The sequence below is a fragment of the Schistosoma haematobium genome, chromosome 1 (genome assembly GCF_000699445.3).
Source record: "Schistosoma haematobium chromosome 1, whole genome shotgun sequence".
In the NCBI taxonomy this organism is placed as follows: Eukaryota; Metazoa; Platyhelminthes; class Trematoda; order Strigeidida; family Schistosomatidae; genus Schistosoma; species Schistosoma haematobium.
Genome location: NC_067196.1, coordinates 40,716,534 through 40,733,326, shown reverse-complemented (window position 1 = coordinate 40,733,326; position 16,793 = coordinate 40,716,534). Strand labels below are relative to the sequence as shown.

At 31.5% G+C, this 16,793-nt stretch overlaps 1 protein-coding gene across 1 annotated transcript in view; it reads left to right on the top strand.

The window, feature by feature from the left end:
• Positions 1–1,316: 1,316 nt before the first annotated feature.
• The window catches only part of DDX31_3 (ATPdependent RNA helicase), a gene marked incomplete at its 5' end in the record, with an annotated part of 41,112 nt that continues 25,635 nt past the window's right edge, over positions 1,317–16,793 (top strand). Inside the window, 4 exons of the mRNA XM_051218482.1 lie at positions 1,317–1,398; positions 12,768–12,858; positions 14,560–14,776; positions 16,336–16,496. Of these exons, the coding sequence (XP_051074058.1) occupies positions 1,317–1,398; positions 12,768–12,858; positions 14,560–14,776; positions 16,336–16,496 (551 nt within the window). The remainder of the gene's footprint in view (positions 1,399–12,767; positions 12,859–14,559; positions 14,777–16,335; positions 16,497–16,793) is intronic.

Here is a 16,793-nt window from a genome sequence, read left to right as displayed (position 1 = left end):
TTCAGGAATGGGAGTTTTTTATATATTTGTACATTTAGTAACTCACTACTTGAAGAATTGTAATCCATGCATCATAATTGTTCGAGGATTTACATACTCAAACTGTTCTGAATTCTTTTTTTTAAATAATGTGATACCATTAATAAGATTTAATGAAGGAAGAAAATTTTAATTACTAAATTTCATTGTTTTATTAAAATGTGGTTATTTTGCTTCCTGGTTCTAGTTTTAGCAACTTGATAGTTTTATTTCTATTTAGTATATTAATCAGTTACATGTCAGCTAACAGAAATTATAAAAATATTCAGAATAAATTGAAAATATTTTCTTAGGTAGTAAAGATTCATTTCATATTTATTACCTACATGATTAAAAAGCTGTTACGTGGATTTAACGGTATCGAATTCAAGAGTTCTCAACTCATAGGACTTTCAGTACGACAATGCAATTGAATGACCAAACAAGATCCAGACTATTTATCGCTGAATGAAAAAAAAACTTAAAACTTATCAAGGTACAGTACTTGAAGCATTCACGAACAGGATGGAAAACTAACATCGAATGAAACTCTAAAACATACGAGAATAAACCAAAAGTGAAACAAAATCAATTAACGAATAACCTATTTAGTTAACTTTCAAAACCAGATTTTCATTGGGGTGTAACATGAATGATTCAAAAAGAAATTTTCACAGGATTTTCGAAATAACAGTTATAAAGCAGTTGAGTTTTTAATATATCAAATAAGTCAGCAAAATCATTTCCTAGTCATTCCATTATCTAGTACGTAATGAATAAATAAGTAATTGTGAGCAGTCTCAATTTAACCATTTCACATAAGTATCCATTTTTTGTTGATCAGTACTTGCTTTGATTTTGAGCAAAATAATACGTAGTTTATGTTATGAATTTATTATTCTAACGGTAGAAATCGAGTAATTACGCCCACCTTACAATTAATCAATCATAGATACATCAGTCAGATGTTCTATTTCTTAAGGTAATCACCCGCATAAATAGTTCCAATTCATTTGAACGCTTATAATGATGAGAATGATTCGAATAATAATTGTCAAACAGTTTTATGTCAAAACACACTAAACATATTTGTCCATACATACAAAATTGAATCGGTGGCTCTAGTCATATGGAATAGATTTGGTGTTTTATAGACAAAGATAAATTGGTCAATTACTTCAAATTTGTTAAATAAAACAAAGAAAACCATAATCCATTTTTATTTCTCATATTTGGAATTATTAAAAAACAAAACGCTTTCACGAAAATTTTGGTGATATTTATCGATAATCATAATTATGAATGATAATCTAGATAATGACAGTATAAGAACAGAAGATTATGCTTCAAAATTCAATGAAACAATAAATTTACCAGGTGGTAAGTGTCTATTTTCCCCATTATCAATATTAAGTAAATAATTGACAATCTACTAATCTAATTGATATCCTTGATAACAAGTTGATGAAATTCTATTTCATATTATTTTCAATGGTTAAGATCATGAGTCAGTTGAATCTCGCAGGGGGCGAGGTCATGGATGCGCACTGTTGAGGAGTCCCACAATAGGACGAAACGGCCGTCCAGTGTTTCCAGGTTTTTCATGGTGGTCTAGCTTCAACTGACTCATGATCTTAACCATTGAAATTACTATAATATCCACAAAACCCATCACATATTATTTTGTCAAGTTTTTTTAACAAATGTATATTATTCAAATAATAAATGAAAAAAAAAGTGATCATAATTTATTTGTGTTACGATCTAATATCAGTTCATCTGTTTATTAATATTAATGAACCTAATTATTTTATAGTTGATGTTTGTGAATGGTTGAACATGATGGTTATGATACAATTGTGTATGATTCGTTTATAGGGAGAGCTTAAATTTGTACAACTTTGTTATTCACCGGTGTCATAGATGTTATTATCGTTTCAAAGTACTTTTTGTTAACATAAGTAACTATGACTATTGAATCTAATTTATACTGAATACCATTTATCACTGATTTGACTAACATGATTATAATTTATAGACAAGGAAATTAACATTTAGTGTAAATTCAGCCTAAACATAATTTATTATTAGAATTTAACGTGTATTGTAACTAGGCTTTGCTCAATAGTAAGTTATTTATCGAAACGACGATTGTTATTTCGCTACAGAATGAAAGGTAATTACGGCAGATGAATACAACTTTTCACAAGTGAATAACTGTTACTTCTAAAATGTAAATATCTGTCATAGCGTTTGTATATTGTTTTGTCAATAATCATTGAAAACAGATATGAATATGGGAGTGATCTGAATAGGTAATTCAGTTAGATGATAAATACAATTAATGATCCAACACTATAGTTATGTCAAACTTTTATCGAGATCTACATAATTTTCACTATTGTTAAGTATCTAACGATTTTGGTAGATCTATATTCATTAAAGTATTTGTATTTTCTAGTTGTTAGAACAGTGTGTAGAAATTTGAATAAGCACATTTTTGTACCTCTTGGGCTTCATTAACATTCGAAATGGACAAAACATTAAGTTATCTAGTTCAGTGGTAGATGAAACAGAATCTAAATGTAAACTAATTGTTTTTAAATATGGAAAGCGTATGAAATGAGGCAGTCCGATGAATTGTCCACGTTTCTGTTATTTTGAGACCAACGAACCACCATAAACCCTGGAATTATAAGTTGAAGATTCGAGATCACATTTAAAACATGTTTCATGGAAAACAAAGTGTATATTATGGTTTCAAAACGAACGAAACAAGGTTTATAAAAATACTTACCAAAAGTAGTTAAGTTTGGCGACTCTGGACACATTTTACGACGATATTGTGTACAACCAAATTATATTCAACAAGCTAGTAACTTAGAAATAATCAAATAAAAAGATTTTAATTGATTTTTTTTATATAACACATTATAAAACTCCCATTTTACAAATTAGTGATCAGGTTACGTACAAGAAATATAGATTCCTTCCCGTTAATGAATTATTTACAAAGGTATTATAATTTGTGACTCAGTAACATCAGACTGTTGATCCACTTGTTAGGCATAATGATCTTCTGGTTCCTAATATCTTTCAGCTTACATCACAGTTGTAATTGGTTATTACCAGTCTATATTTCATGTTAATATCTAACATATGTATCAATGCCAAGGTTAGTTTAAAATGAACTGACCATCAGGTAGAAAGTTTATAACAAATATATTTTTTTATATCCTAATGAGTATAAAAATTGTATTTCCGACGTTTCGTGACTTAATGTAAGTCACTTCTTCAGATTAAATAAATAACCGGATTCAGTCAGAAATGCAATTTTTATACTTATTAGGATATAACGAAAATTACATTTATTATTAATATCTAACATAGTTAATGTATTTATATTAACTAATATTATTTAACATGATAGCTGGACCATTTTCCCGAGCAGACGTAGTTTGAAGAATAAAAACATCAGTGAACCTGAAAGGAAATGAACGCGATTACAAGTTAGGATAATGAGAAGAAATATTCTCTGGAACTACCATTTACCGAGGGATTGTTGGATTAATATTTCTTGTATTAGTTTATAACCACTAGACACTGTGGCCTTAAGATATCTTAATAGATCGACCTTAAAGGACGCACATTTTTCATAGTGCATAATACTGTTTAAACACTTAACAAAATCCAGTTACTAAAGTGTTCTACACCCGATTCAATCCAACTTTTCATGTAACTTTAACGCTGATCACTAAATAGTGGTCAGGAGTTTCTTGTCAACAACCTTCCAACTTCTAATATATATCAAACATTAATTTAGTGTCGTCCATAAGTAACTATTTAATCCACAAGGTGGCTGTGTGTTTACTGTCTTATGATATTTCAGACTGAGGCAAAACAGATTTCCGTTTGCCTGACTTACAAAATTTCTTTAAATGATGTGATTTAATAGTGGAAAATACTCTTAAATTAACCATTTCAATACGAACAATCTATTTGAAAGATACTTATTTTATTGAGGCGAATACTATTGGAAAAAATTGCTGTGAAGCAAATACGTTTGTCAAAATAAGAATACGATGAATATTTGATTGTTCTGTTCTGTATTTTAGGAAAAGAATTAAACAGATATAAATTTAATGTACAGCTAGACTCTGTCATTAAGGATTTATGAAATGGCTGCCTGGACACTATGAATGCTTAAAAATATTTCTTCATACGTAATAAGTAATATATATTTTCTGTCCGACCAAAAATAATTTCATGTATGCACTCAAACGCTACGTTGATACTCATCAGCTTCTTCGACCGAAGCTAGTAAAACAAATTTTGAACCTAGAATTCAATGTCTAGTAATTTTATCACTGAAACGTAATTTCATAAAAATCACTTGTGACGTGAACATTCATATATGGGTGATTGATTGTGAAGACTAATCCTATTCTCAATTTACAGACGTTAGCCAGTGAAATGCAATTTACTGCTGAAAAGTACCAAGACATTAGAAAGTAGCATCTATTTATTCTAAAATGACTCATAAATGAACATTATCATGAGCTCGTTTATGGGCCTTTATATAAGTTTTTTTCTATCTGAGTATTAGAGATACCATCTACTAGGTTGAACCGAAGTTAATGAATTAGAATTTGAACCATCAACGTAAACTGTGAAGGCCAAAAGCTTTAACTAATAAATAATTATTGCAAAAGTTGAGATCATGAGTCAATTAAAGCTAGACCATCATGGAAAACCTGGAAGGATTGAACGGCCGTTTCGTCCTAGTATCGGACTCTTCAGCAGTACGCGTCCACGATCCCGCCTCGCGAGATTCGAATCCAGGACCTATAGGTCTCTCATGCGAACGCCTAACCTCTAGACCATTAAGCCGGCATCCAGTGGTGTTAATGTCTAATTCGAACTAATCCACGAAATTGAGCGACACATCTGCGCACACATTGCGCACTGCTCAGGAGTACCACAATAGGACGAAATAGCCATCCAGTGCTTCTAGGCTTTCTACGGTTGTCTAGCTTCAATTGATTTATGATCTCAACTATTAAAATTACTATAATATCCACAGAAACCCCTTCTGAAAATAATTATTCATCACAAAGTAGTCATTAGTTTTAAAATAAGTTTTTAATACTGTTAATTAGTCATATTAACTTCCTTTTTCATAATCTATGCAAATATATACAAACAAATCTGAAAAGAAATTTAACTGCCTAAATTTTATTTCAATAAAAGTTTCACTGTAGATCATGATTATAATTCATTGATTATTATAAAATTTGTCTATAACTGTATATCACTTATACTGATCACTATTACTTTCCAAGGTTGATTTAATAGTGACATGGTTCAGAATCGATCACAATGGTGTAGGTGTACACACTCTCTGTCTTCCCTTAAACTAAGTGATTAAAATCGCTTCATATCTTTCTTTCTACGTACTAATTCTTTCTTCCTGTACTATATCCTTATATGCAATCTTTCTTTAATATATTACCACCATTGGCTTAAATACTATGAATCCGGTGTTCATCTTGTTGTGTTATTGCGGTATGGTAACTTGGACCGATGCATATATGTGCCTGATCATACGTTGTAGCTGACTGACTGAATGACTGAAGGTTGATTTACTTAATAGCTAAGATTATTGTAATTAAATATTCTTATTTAAAAATAAATGAACTATATTAAAAATGTCACTTATGATTATAAAAGATGGATTATATTTTTTCTTTAAAATTGACATTACTCCTTGTATTTCTATTAAATTTCTATTGAATAAATGAATGAATGTAAGTTTTGCTTTTTCATATTAAAACAAAAAAAAAAGAAACAATGTAGTCAATTGGTATTTACTTAAAAATCAATATTATTGTTTTAATTGTTTATTTAATATTTTAATAAAATTCTTTAACTATCAAAATGAATTAATATAAGTGACGGTAGATTGTTAAAAATTTTTGTGTAGAAAAAACTATGCCAATTAAGTTTATTAATTGATTTGAGATTAGAAATTAAATTAATTTAACATAATTTGATAGTTGAATTCATGAGTTAATAAAAGCTAGACCCCCATGAAAAACCTGTAAGCACTGGACAGCCGTTTTGTTTTACTGTGGGACTCTTTAGTAGTGCGCATTCACGATCCCAACCCGTGGGATTTGAACCCAGGAGCTATCGGTCTCGAGTGCGAACGTTTAACCTTTAGACCACTGAGTCGGCATCCAACTCAACTATTAAACTATTATAATACCCACAAAAACCCCTACAGATAATTTTATATAAATAATATTGAAGAACTTATCATGGAATATATATCTCGCTTAGGAATTTTATAGATAAATGATAACTTCCATTTCTTGGTAATATATTCTAAGATAATTGACCATTGGATCTACTGTACTGTGAAATCTATCCGACAACTTTACCCATGTATATCAATTAACTGGACAGTCATGATATGTTAAATTTTATCAAAATCTTAAATATTCTTCAAAGGGAAATGTTAATATTTAATTCTGTAATGATAAGTTTTTACGTTAATTAATAGCCAATGAATATGAATACAAAATATGAATCGGATATTAGATGACTGAAGCTAATCTTTGGAAAACCTCAGATCTAAGGTTTCATGATAATTATCAATTGTCAATTTGAAGTATCTATATTCTGGTGTGATATGATGCTTTCTGTACTATGATAACTAGTAACACTCAGTATCATCATCACAGATATAATCATTGATTTGTTCGACCTTGATCTAGGAATTAGATATTTACTTCTATTACTAAGTATTAGATTACATGTTATTTTTCTAAAAGTCACCAGCATTACAAACTAGTCTACTTTTAGTGGCCCGGGATCTGACTCCATTTAGATCGTATGAATAATTACTTTTGAAATAAACATATTGCCTATTCTCGTATATAATCGTCGACTTAACTCGCATTAGTGAATTAGTCAAATAGGAGAATGCATTTTTGAATACATATATTTTGTACACTCACTGATCTGGACAGGAAATAAGAGGGATGAAGCGAATGGAAGATAGAGAAGCGAAATAATGCGTGGTGGAAAAGGCGTGTGAGCCATTTCGATTTAATCATTCATTAATCAATCTTTCTAGTCACACAAAAATAAACTACAAACATGTGTTGAGTAGGATAAGATGTACACACATGCTCATATAAAAACAGACAAGGTTGATTAGTGAATAATTAACAAGGTCAAAATGTGATTCAAGAAGAATAGATAAATTGGCCTTAAATTGCATATAGCTAACAATGCTACAATTCTGTGATGTACATTTAACTGTTTCAGTGAATTAGGTTACAATTTATAAATGAATTGACTTGATTTTTATCAACTAAATGATACAAAGTATGCAAAGTATTCGACCAGAGTGAACCTTAAATATTGACATTGATGGGAAAATTCATACTGAAGTCTTTATATGTCTCTCTGTCATCGGGCTATGTGTCAAATGATGAAGGTTTTTGATACCATCCTGTGTGTGTTGAAAGTAGATTACTGCTATGGGTTCTATATATATTTTTTACAACATTGTTTTAGATCACTTTAGTCTATATAGAAAGATATCTTTGTATAACATAGTTCGTTATAATCTTTTTGTTTTCTATGCTACAGATAGCTTATTTACTAATGGTATGTCTAGACTTAATGGTTATTAACTATGTACACATTTCTAGATATTTAAGGGTTGTATGTAAATTACACTATTTAAAATGCTTCCTGTCTTTGTGTAACAATTTCCTTTAAAAAAAGATTGTATGGGCTAATTGTCATTAAATGAATGATGTGACTAATCATAAATGAATATATTAAAATGTCCTCTTTTATATTTTCTTACATTGATATTTTAAAAAGGGATCGACTAAATTTTCTTTAATGAAAGATGTTATTACTCTGTTGTTTTAACAATATGCTAGGAACTTAAAAGCTCACTAAATACAATACACGAGCCATGTGACGTAATATTCAAATCTCAGAATTTGTAATCAAGATCAGTTGGATGGATATTCACTGACAGGTTATTCTTTCCAGCAATTGTAATAGTAACTAAATATAGTCTGGTAAATATTTTCACTTGTAGTAAACTTAAGTATTTTGAATCGTCTCATTGATATTATTTTGGAGATAACTTGCATCTTCGTTAAGGTAACATGTTTCTTTAAATGATTTACTGCTAAAATATTTCTGAGTTCTGATATAGCAGTGTCCAAGTTACAGTGACTTATCTACAACCTGGATATTCACAGTAATCATTTCTTTCAGTCTATTTAACGAGGGATAATTGACAAAATATTCTTTATGCATGAAAACTAATTACACTGTCGAAGTAAAACTACTCTCTGAAACATAACGTATTAGTACATAATTGAAATTATTTATTTTTACCAACTTCGCTAAGTAATATATCATTTTAAAAAGTTATTTGTGAAATAAAACGCTATATATTTATTTGATGATTTTGATTATTACCCTGAAGAAGTCCAGACAAGTTTGCTGGACGAAACGTTGAAATTACCGTAAAGTTCAATCGCTGAGATTATTTCAAACATAATTTTCACATAGAATGACTTCTTTATACTCGGCGCCCAATCATTGTCAAACTACTTGTTCTAAACTTGATGAAATAGTTTTAGACACGATCATTCGAATATGTTTTATACATTCTACATTGTTCATTTCATTGCGTGATAATCTATTATACATTTTTGCTAATACTGAAAATAAATGAGCGCAAATTAACTAAATGCTCTTTTATGTCTCAACTGTATGGTAGTATTTCACTAGGTGTTTTTTAAAGATTAGAAAAAGGGGCAGATGACAAACAGGAAACATTGTTTTCACGATATTTATTAAGTTTGACTTGGTTTGTTTTATTTTAAAAGTAACTGGAATCGAAATTATACAATATTTCAATTTTAGCAGTGTAATCCAGGACGCGTGTCTCGTTCTATTTAGGACTCGTCAACTGGACGTACCTGGATTCCACTGCTAGCCACCGTACATCTTTCCCACATAATGCTTATGAAATAAAGTAATATTGAGGTAATTCGCACAATATGCGCATATGGCAATAAGAGATTGATCAATCGAAGTCCTAAATATCAGTAGGAAGATTCAAACAAACAATACAAAAACGGGTTCTCAAATTGATTTATTTTCAAAATAATGTTATATTTAGATCGCTTTGTAATACACTTTTAAAATAGTTGATCATTTTTCCAAATAAAAGGTATTTACGTTGAATACAGTTTGTGAATTAGACTATGAAATTCAATTAATCCTAATAGGTTGACTGTATATATAAACCTCCGTACTGTAAAATAGTTTTTTTTAAAAACGCATAACAGATTGTGTGTTTGGTACATTTTAGCTTGTTATGTTTTAACACCCACTAGTATGAATGTAATATTGGTTCGAATCATTTAGAACACTTTTTTCATGTCTAAATGGCATGTATCTTGTTGAATATGTATATCATAAATATGTTAGACCATTGAATATTTTACTATATTTTTTAAAAGAGGTATAGTAAAATTTACCAGGTCATATATACGGTTCTCGTTTAAACATACAGACTGACTAAATGTTAACCAATTTTATGGTGTATTTCATGAATTTTACCAATAATGTGACTTTTGTTTTACTACATTTAACTAAATGATTGACGTTTCAATCTAAATCTCCGGTTTATAACCAAAATTTATAATGAGTTTACCATGATTTATAAATAGTGATAGAGAATTAGAGCTAAAATGTATGGATTTGATGGTGTTGTGTTCTCTGAGTTATATGACTTAGATGTAAACGTTTCACTATATAGTTCTAAGAAAAATTACTAGGACTTAATTCAAGCAGAAATGATATTTTCTAATCTGGCCACATGGGGCAAACTAAGCCCTTCTGATGACCTTTTGCACTGTCTTCATTCTTTTTCGCGACAGTAGAGTCTATTCGGTTTATTTCTTCATCTAGTTCAGAGAACTCATATATACATCTAAATACGAAATTAGAGTAATATCTGTTGTTAGTCCCTCTACTTTTGTATCCTTTGCTAAAGTGGAGTTAAAACTCGAAACTTACATTCCACTGTTAAAAGTCAGTAATCATAATCAGTATTTGATCATAAATAACTTTATATCATTCATCAAGTTGAGTACAGAGCAACAGAAGCCCACTGATTAATTTCTACGTAAGTTCAGCAACATACATGTTAAATTAGAGATCTTTGTACTCAATTGATAAATCTTTTGTATTTAGAAGCAACTAGTGTTAATTGTTAGTCTTATTAGAGATACCATAAATTATATTACACCAAAAGGTTGAATGTTGAACAAATCTTTTAATATTTCCTTCACTTTTGTCCACTAGTATAGCGCGAAAATATTCAGTTACCAATCCATTTACTTATCAAAATGCAACGTACTTTTAATCACAGTTATACTTTGCTGACAAGTTCGAAATAGCGTGCAATCCAGTTTCAGGGCTTCCTGTCGATTAGTACTAAGTGCCATCTTAAATTTTAGCATTATTTTATTATGACGACTGATGAGGAAAGCCAAGATTCTTCAGAAATCACGAGGATGATACCTCTTCTAACAGCCAGGGCAACGATTAACGTAGGGACATGGAACTTCCGGACAATTTGGGAGACCGGAAGGACCAGTCAAATAGCAACGGATATGAGGAGATACAATTTGTCGGTTCTCAGAAACAGCGAAACCCATTGAACCCAAGATAGACAGCAAAGGCTGGATAAGGGAGAGATGCTGCTGTACTCCGGTCACGGAGTGAAAAATGCTCCACATACTCAGAGAGTTACTCTGATGCTATCCAAACAAGCACTCAATGCACTTATAGGATGGGAATCTCATGGATTCTAGATCATCAAAGCAACCTTCAGAACAAAAAAGGAGGGAATGACGATGAACGTTATCCAATGTTATGCACCTACCAATCATAGCAACGACGACAATAAAGAATAGGTGCTGGTTGCAAGAAGCATCATCATTAGGAAGGGACCTCTGGGGAAACTGTGGGAAAGATTCAAGAAAGGAAACTGAAGAAGACAGAAGTCAACAGCATTCGAAAAAGAACAGGGAAAGTCAAGGCACAAGCTAAATACATAGAAGAAAACAAGCAAGTGAAGTAGATCAATAGTGGCGACAACCAGAAATACATGGAAGATAAAGAAACGACAGTGAAATAGGCTTCAGAATGAGGAAATATATGACAACTATATGATACAACGAGGAAAGTAACAGGAAAACATAGTGAATCATAGCAACCAGTCAAAAACAGGGAAAACAAGCCAATCACTAAAATTCAATAACAGAGGAACAGATGGTTAGAACACTTCGAGAAACTCTTAAATAAATCAGCTCCACTGAACGCACCGGAAATCAAAGCAGCATCCACGGACCTTTCTATAGATATCACCCCACCAAAGATCGAAGAAATCAGGATGGCCATCGGGCAAATCAAGAAAGGGAAGGCAGAACGATTTGACAATATACAGGCCGAAGCAATAGTCAGACATAGAAGTAATTGCAAACATTCTTCACGTTCAGTCCAGGAAGATTTTGGAGAAAACTCAAGTGCCAACAGACTGGAAAGAAGGACACCTCATCAAGATACCAAAGAAAAGAGATCTGAGCAAATGTGAGAACTACACGGGCGTCACACTACTGTCAGTACCAAGAAAGGTTTTCAACAGAGTGTTACTGAACCGGATGGAAGACTCAATAAATGCCCAACTTTGAGGTCGACAGACTGGATTCTATAGTGATCAGTCATGCACAGACCAAATTGCGACACTACGGATCATTGTTGAACATTCGTTTGAGCGGAACCCGTCACTATACATCACTTTCATTGATTATGAAAAGGAATTTGACAGTGCGGATAGGAGAACCATATGGAACGTTCTCCGATACTATGGAGTACCTGAGAGAATGGTCAACATCATCCGGAGTTCATACGACGGACTACACTGAAAAGTGGTGCATGGAGGACAGTTGACAGATGCATTGAAAGTGAGGACCGTAGTCAGACGAGGCTGTCTACTCTCCCCCTTCCTCTTTCTTCCTGTGGTCAACTGGATTATGAAGACCTCGACATCTGACGGGAAGTATGGAATACAATCAACAACTTGGACTCAGCTAGACGATTTGGACTTCGCAGATGACCTGGCCCTTCTATCCTAGCATTTATAAACAATTGTCTACGCAAGATACTCTTCATCCATTGGCCGGATACCATCAGTAACACCATTCCGTGGAAAAGGACAAACCAGCTTCCAGCTGAGGAGGAAGTTAGGAAAACACGTTGGAACTGGATAGGACATACATTACGCAAATCAACAAACTACATCACCAGACAAGCCCTAACTTGGAATCCTGAACGGAAACGGTAAAGAGGAAGGTTAAAGAACACATTGCATCGGGAACGGGAAGCAGATATGAAAAGGATGGATAGAAACTGGAAAGAACTGGAAAGGATTGCCCAGGACAAGGTTGAATGGAGAGTGCTGGTGAGCGGCCTATGCCCCTCCATGAGTGGAACAAGCATAAGTAAGTACTCGATTATTAGAGTATGATTTTTATCCACAAATCAACTTATTTGACTTGTAGGTATTATTTATAATCTCTAATACTTTTATTATTTACGGTACTAATAAATTATATTTTGTTTCTGTAAAACAGATACACATAGAACTAATTCATATCAACCAGTTCAATCACTGTGTGCTGAGATAAAAAAGTCGTCAAGTACAGCAACACTACTACCCACGTGGTAAGTAGTACCTAATTATTTAACTAAAAATGTTTATTTATGTATATAGTGAATAAATTATCATCTACTGAATTAAATTAAAGTATTGTTTCGTTCAGCAGCCCAAAAGAACTGCAAAGAGTGAATCTTATAATATTGACTCAGTTTTACCTTATTACCGTAGGTGTTATTCTGTTTCCTTACTCCTATATGATAAGTGCTAATTAAGGCATTCAGTAGATCCATTGCTGAAAGTAGCTGCTGACAAAAACTTTGTTTGAATATTAATATTAACTTGACAGCGATTACCCAAATCCGACTAGACAGTTGTAACTGGTGACAAATGAAACCAGTTGAACTAAATGGTCGTGAGTGCGCACAAGTGCATTTTAACTCCTTGGTCTAATTGAATTTTACCAATAAACCTATGTGACTTGACTTTCCCTCCATATCTTAGAGAGTTGAGAACCATGGCCAAATATCAGTCTAATCCTACTTATTTTTTGATAAATTTTCTAAAGAAGTGATAGGTGACAGAAAAAGTGGATATATCTGATTTTCTCTTAAACTAAATTCGAAAACAAGTGAACTACGTGGGCTGAAGATTTTTACTATTGTGGATTATAACGTTTTTACTGTACTTTTGAATTTTCTATGATGACTCGTTTTAGTCCAAGAAGACTGAGGTTAACAATAAAAAATTATAGTGTTCACTTGCATCAACTAAGATGTATTTACACAGTTAAATATTTGAATTATAAAGAAGAAAGAACGGGAATTAGTATCCATCTTGTCAAGGATCTCATTGATAGACGTCCTTAGTTCTCAAAACTTGTTTATATAGCTATTCAATTTTCAATTCTGTCATGTATTTATCATCAGATTTTAAAATTTCAAAATAAGGTCAGATTAATTGTGAATGTGAACACTAAAGAAAGGTTAGTGATATTTATATAATTACCTAAATCATTAAAACAATCGTTCAATGTTTAGTTTTAATAAACAAGATAATCACAGGTTCATTGTGAACTGAATGATTGAACTGGTATTTTTTAATATGGAATACATTCATAGCATCAGAATGAAAACTATTGAAAATAGAAGACGTAGAGTCATTTTACACTTGTTTATTACTTCACATAAACTTTCGTTCCGAAATAAACACCGATTAGCACAGTTACCATAATGAATATTAACAAATTTTTCGTTAGTGGCTAATTTCTAGACATGGATCCCGAAGTTCTAGTGGAATAAAACAGCAATCCAGTTGTCCGGAAAGCTGGTGGGAACCATACAGTCCAACAATTTAACTCAGGTCAAATATTGTCAAAAATATCAGATCACGTCACAAATCTTTTTCATAATTCCATACTGTGATTTATATGTTCCCCTTTCTCTTATAACACAAACATACTCTCTAGTAAATAATTTATTTCAATAATTTCTAAATCTTCATTTAGAAATTTTAGCACATGAGTTAATTACCCATATAACAATATAGATATCAGTGATAACTTGAAACTTATCAATCTAATTGTATAAAGTTACCTTAAAGAAAAGAAACGATGTATATGTGTTGGGATGTAAATGTTTTTGCAAAATCCTATGTAACACATATATGCTGACGAAATATCTATAAGTAGAGCTAAGTTTTAATATATACTAAAAAAACTAATGTGCTTTCTAATTCATAATAAGTATAAATTTCATCTAAACATTTAGGCACGCATTATCACAGAAAAATCCCAATGTAAATTCAGATGAAAATCATATTAATCTACATAATAGTCAAATAATCTTTACAAAAAAGGACAATACCTCTGATATACAACATAATTCCACTGTTGAAAATAAAAGTAATGAAGAAAAATATCATACAAACTCTTTGATTCCTTATGAAATGAATTCAATCAATCCACCGTTATCGATAGACAATAAGGTAAACAATAATTTTCACATATTTGAGGAACATAAAAACTTATTTCTGTCGTTTCTTCTATTTTTAAGCTGCTAATTATTCTCATGATAATGTATTGTTTAAGATTTAAGCGTATAGAAGGGTCACAATTTTTATTAAATAAATGGAGCTTTTGTTTGAACGCTAGACATTTTCACATGAACTGTTCATTCGATCGTTTACTATGCTGGATATTAGATCCAGATGTTTTAATGGATATAAGCAATCTCTGGTTTATTTGAAGTCTTATCTAAAGTAAGTCTCCAGCTAAGAATTAAGTCAGCTTTTAGATGGCACAATTTAAAAATAGGAAGTAGACTACAATTTATAACAAGTCTTGAATGTATGCTATTTTTGCTGGAAAGTGAATTGAAAATATAATTAAATCTTAACAACACACTCGTATGAATAACAACTAAACAATTTTCTTCGCTCGATTCGTTTCTTCTTAATTTTTCATACATCTTAGAAATTAGGTTAACTTTTGTGAGGACGGTCCATGGGTGAACTAGAGAAGCTCAGAAAGAGCCGAAGATATTCTACCCAATCATCTTTTGGAAGAATATTCCAGAATCCCTACGTGTAGCTTCCCTATTGGACAAATGCTAATAACCCCCTGTGTGAGGACTGGATGACTATAAAGATGATTTGGTTTTTACTAAAAACTATAAAAACCCGACAGCTTTGCACCATAATTGACACTGTTTGGAATAGCATTCCTTTCACTTGTCTTCTGTCTTCTCATTCGCGACTTGTGAGTGTTCTAGCGTTCGAGTTTTCAAGTCACACTCGGTATATTAAGAATCTAAGCTCTAGATATTTTCAGATATTTTTCTGAGTTGATTAAATTTATCTGTAAATTAAAATTCATCATAACTACTTTTGGCATTACACATGGTAAATTTTGAATAATTTTAACTTCTATTCTATTATCTTTGAAGTTTATAGAAAATAAATAAATAAATTTAATAGTCAATTAAAGCAAGACCACTTCAGAAAACCTGGAAGCACTGAATGGGGTTCGAGACCTTCATGCGGGATCTTGGATGCGTACTGCTGAAGAGTCGCATACTGGGACGAAACAGCCATCCAGTGCTTTCAGGTTTTCTAAGGTGATCAAGGTTTAATCGACTCATGAATTCGATTATTAAATTAGTAAAATCTCCATAAAATTATTCTCTGAAAATCAATAAATCTCAAGAACGTATTTGATGAATTAATTTATTTACTTATTCTTAACGGAAAGTTCAATTGTCAGTGAAAAAAGCAAGAAATCAGACGTACATCTCTGTAGTTAAGATACTTTATTCCTCTACATAAGTCTTGTTCATGTCTTGAAATTCTATCAAACTGTTTTTGGAAATTTATTCCTTAATAACATAATGATACTGAATCACTGGTTATATACATCAATTACTTCTATGAGTAATTTAATTTTAACATTAAAATTTCTACGTCAAAAATGATAATAGATTGACCAGATTGTTTTTCTTCTTTTTTTTGCATGTAAAATATAATAGTTCTAAATTTTAATTTTATAGAGTAGGGATTGTTTACAATCCATTAGTTTAATGAATGTCTCTAATGAACCATATCAGAATGATTCACGTTTATTGAATAATCAATCGATGAAAGGATGTTATTATCCCGAGAAATCTTGTGAATCAGGAAAAATGAACAATCTAAATCATAAAAAAATACAGTAAGACCATTAATTTACAAATGCACATGTTAAATAAACACAACTTTTAACTTTTTTTTGTCTCACTTCATCCGAATATATTCATTATTTCAGTTCAGATGAAGGGTGTTGTTAATTAGTTCATTGATTATCCTTCAAAAAATTATTACAAAAGATTTCGTTCACTATCTCAAGGGCTTTAAACCAACAGGTAATAGTAAATCTTCTTTGACTGGCGAACCCTTTTAAATGAGGAAGTATTCTATACCTGGTTAGGGACTTATCGATAATGGTTAACCACAATTCAGCCAGGAAACG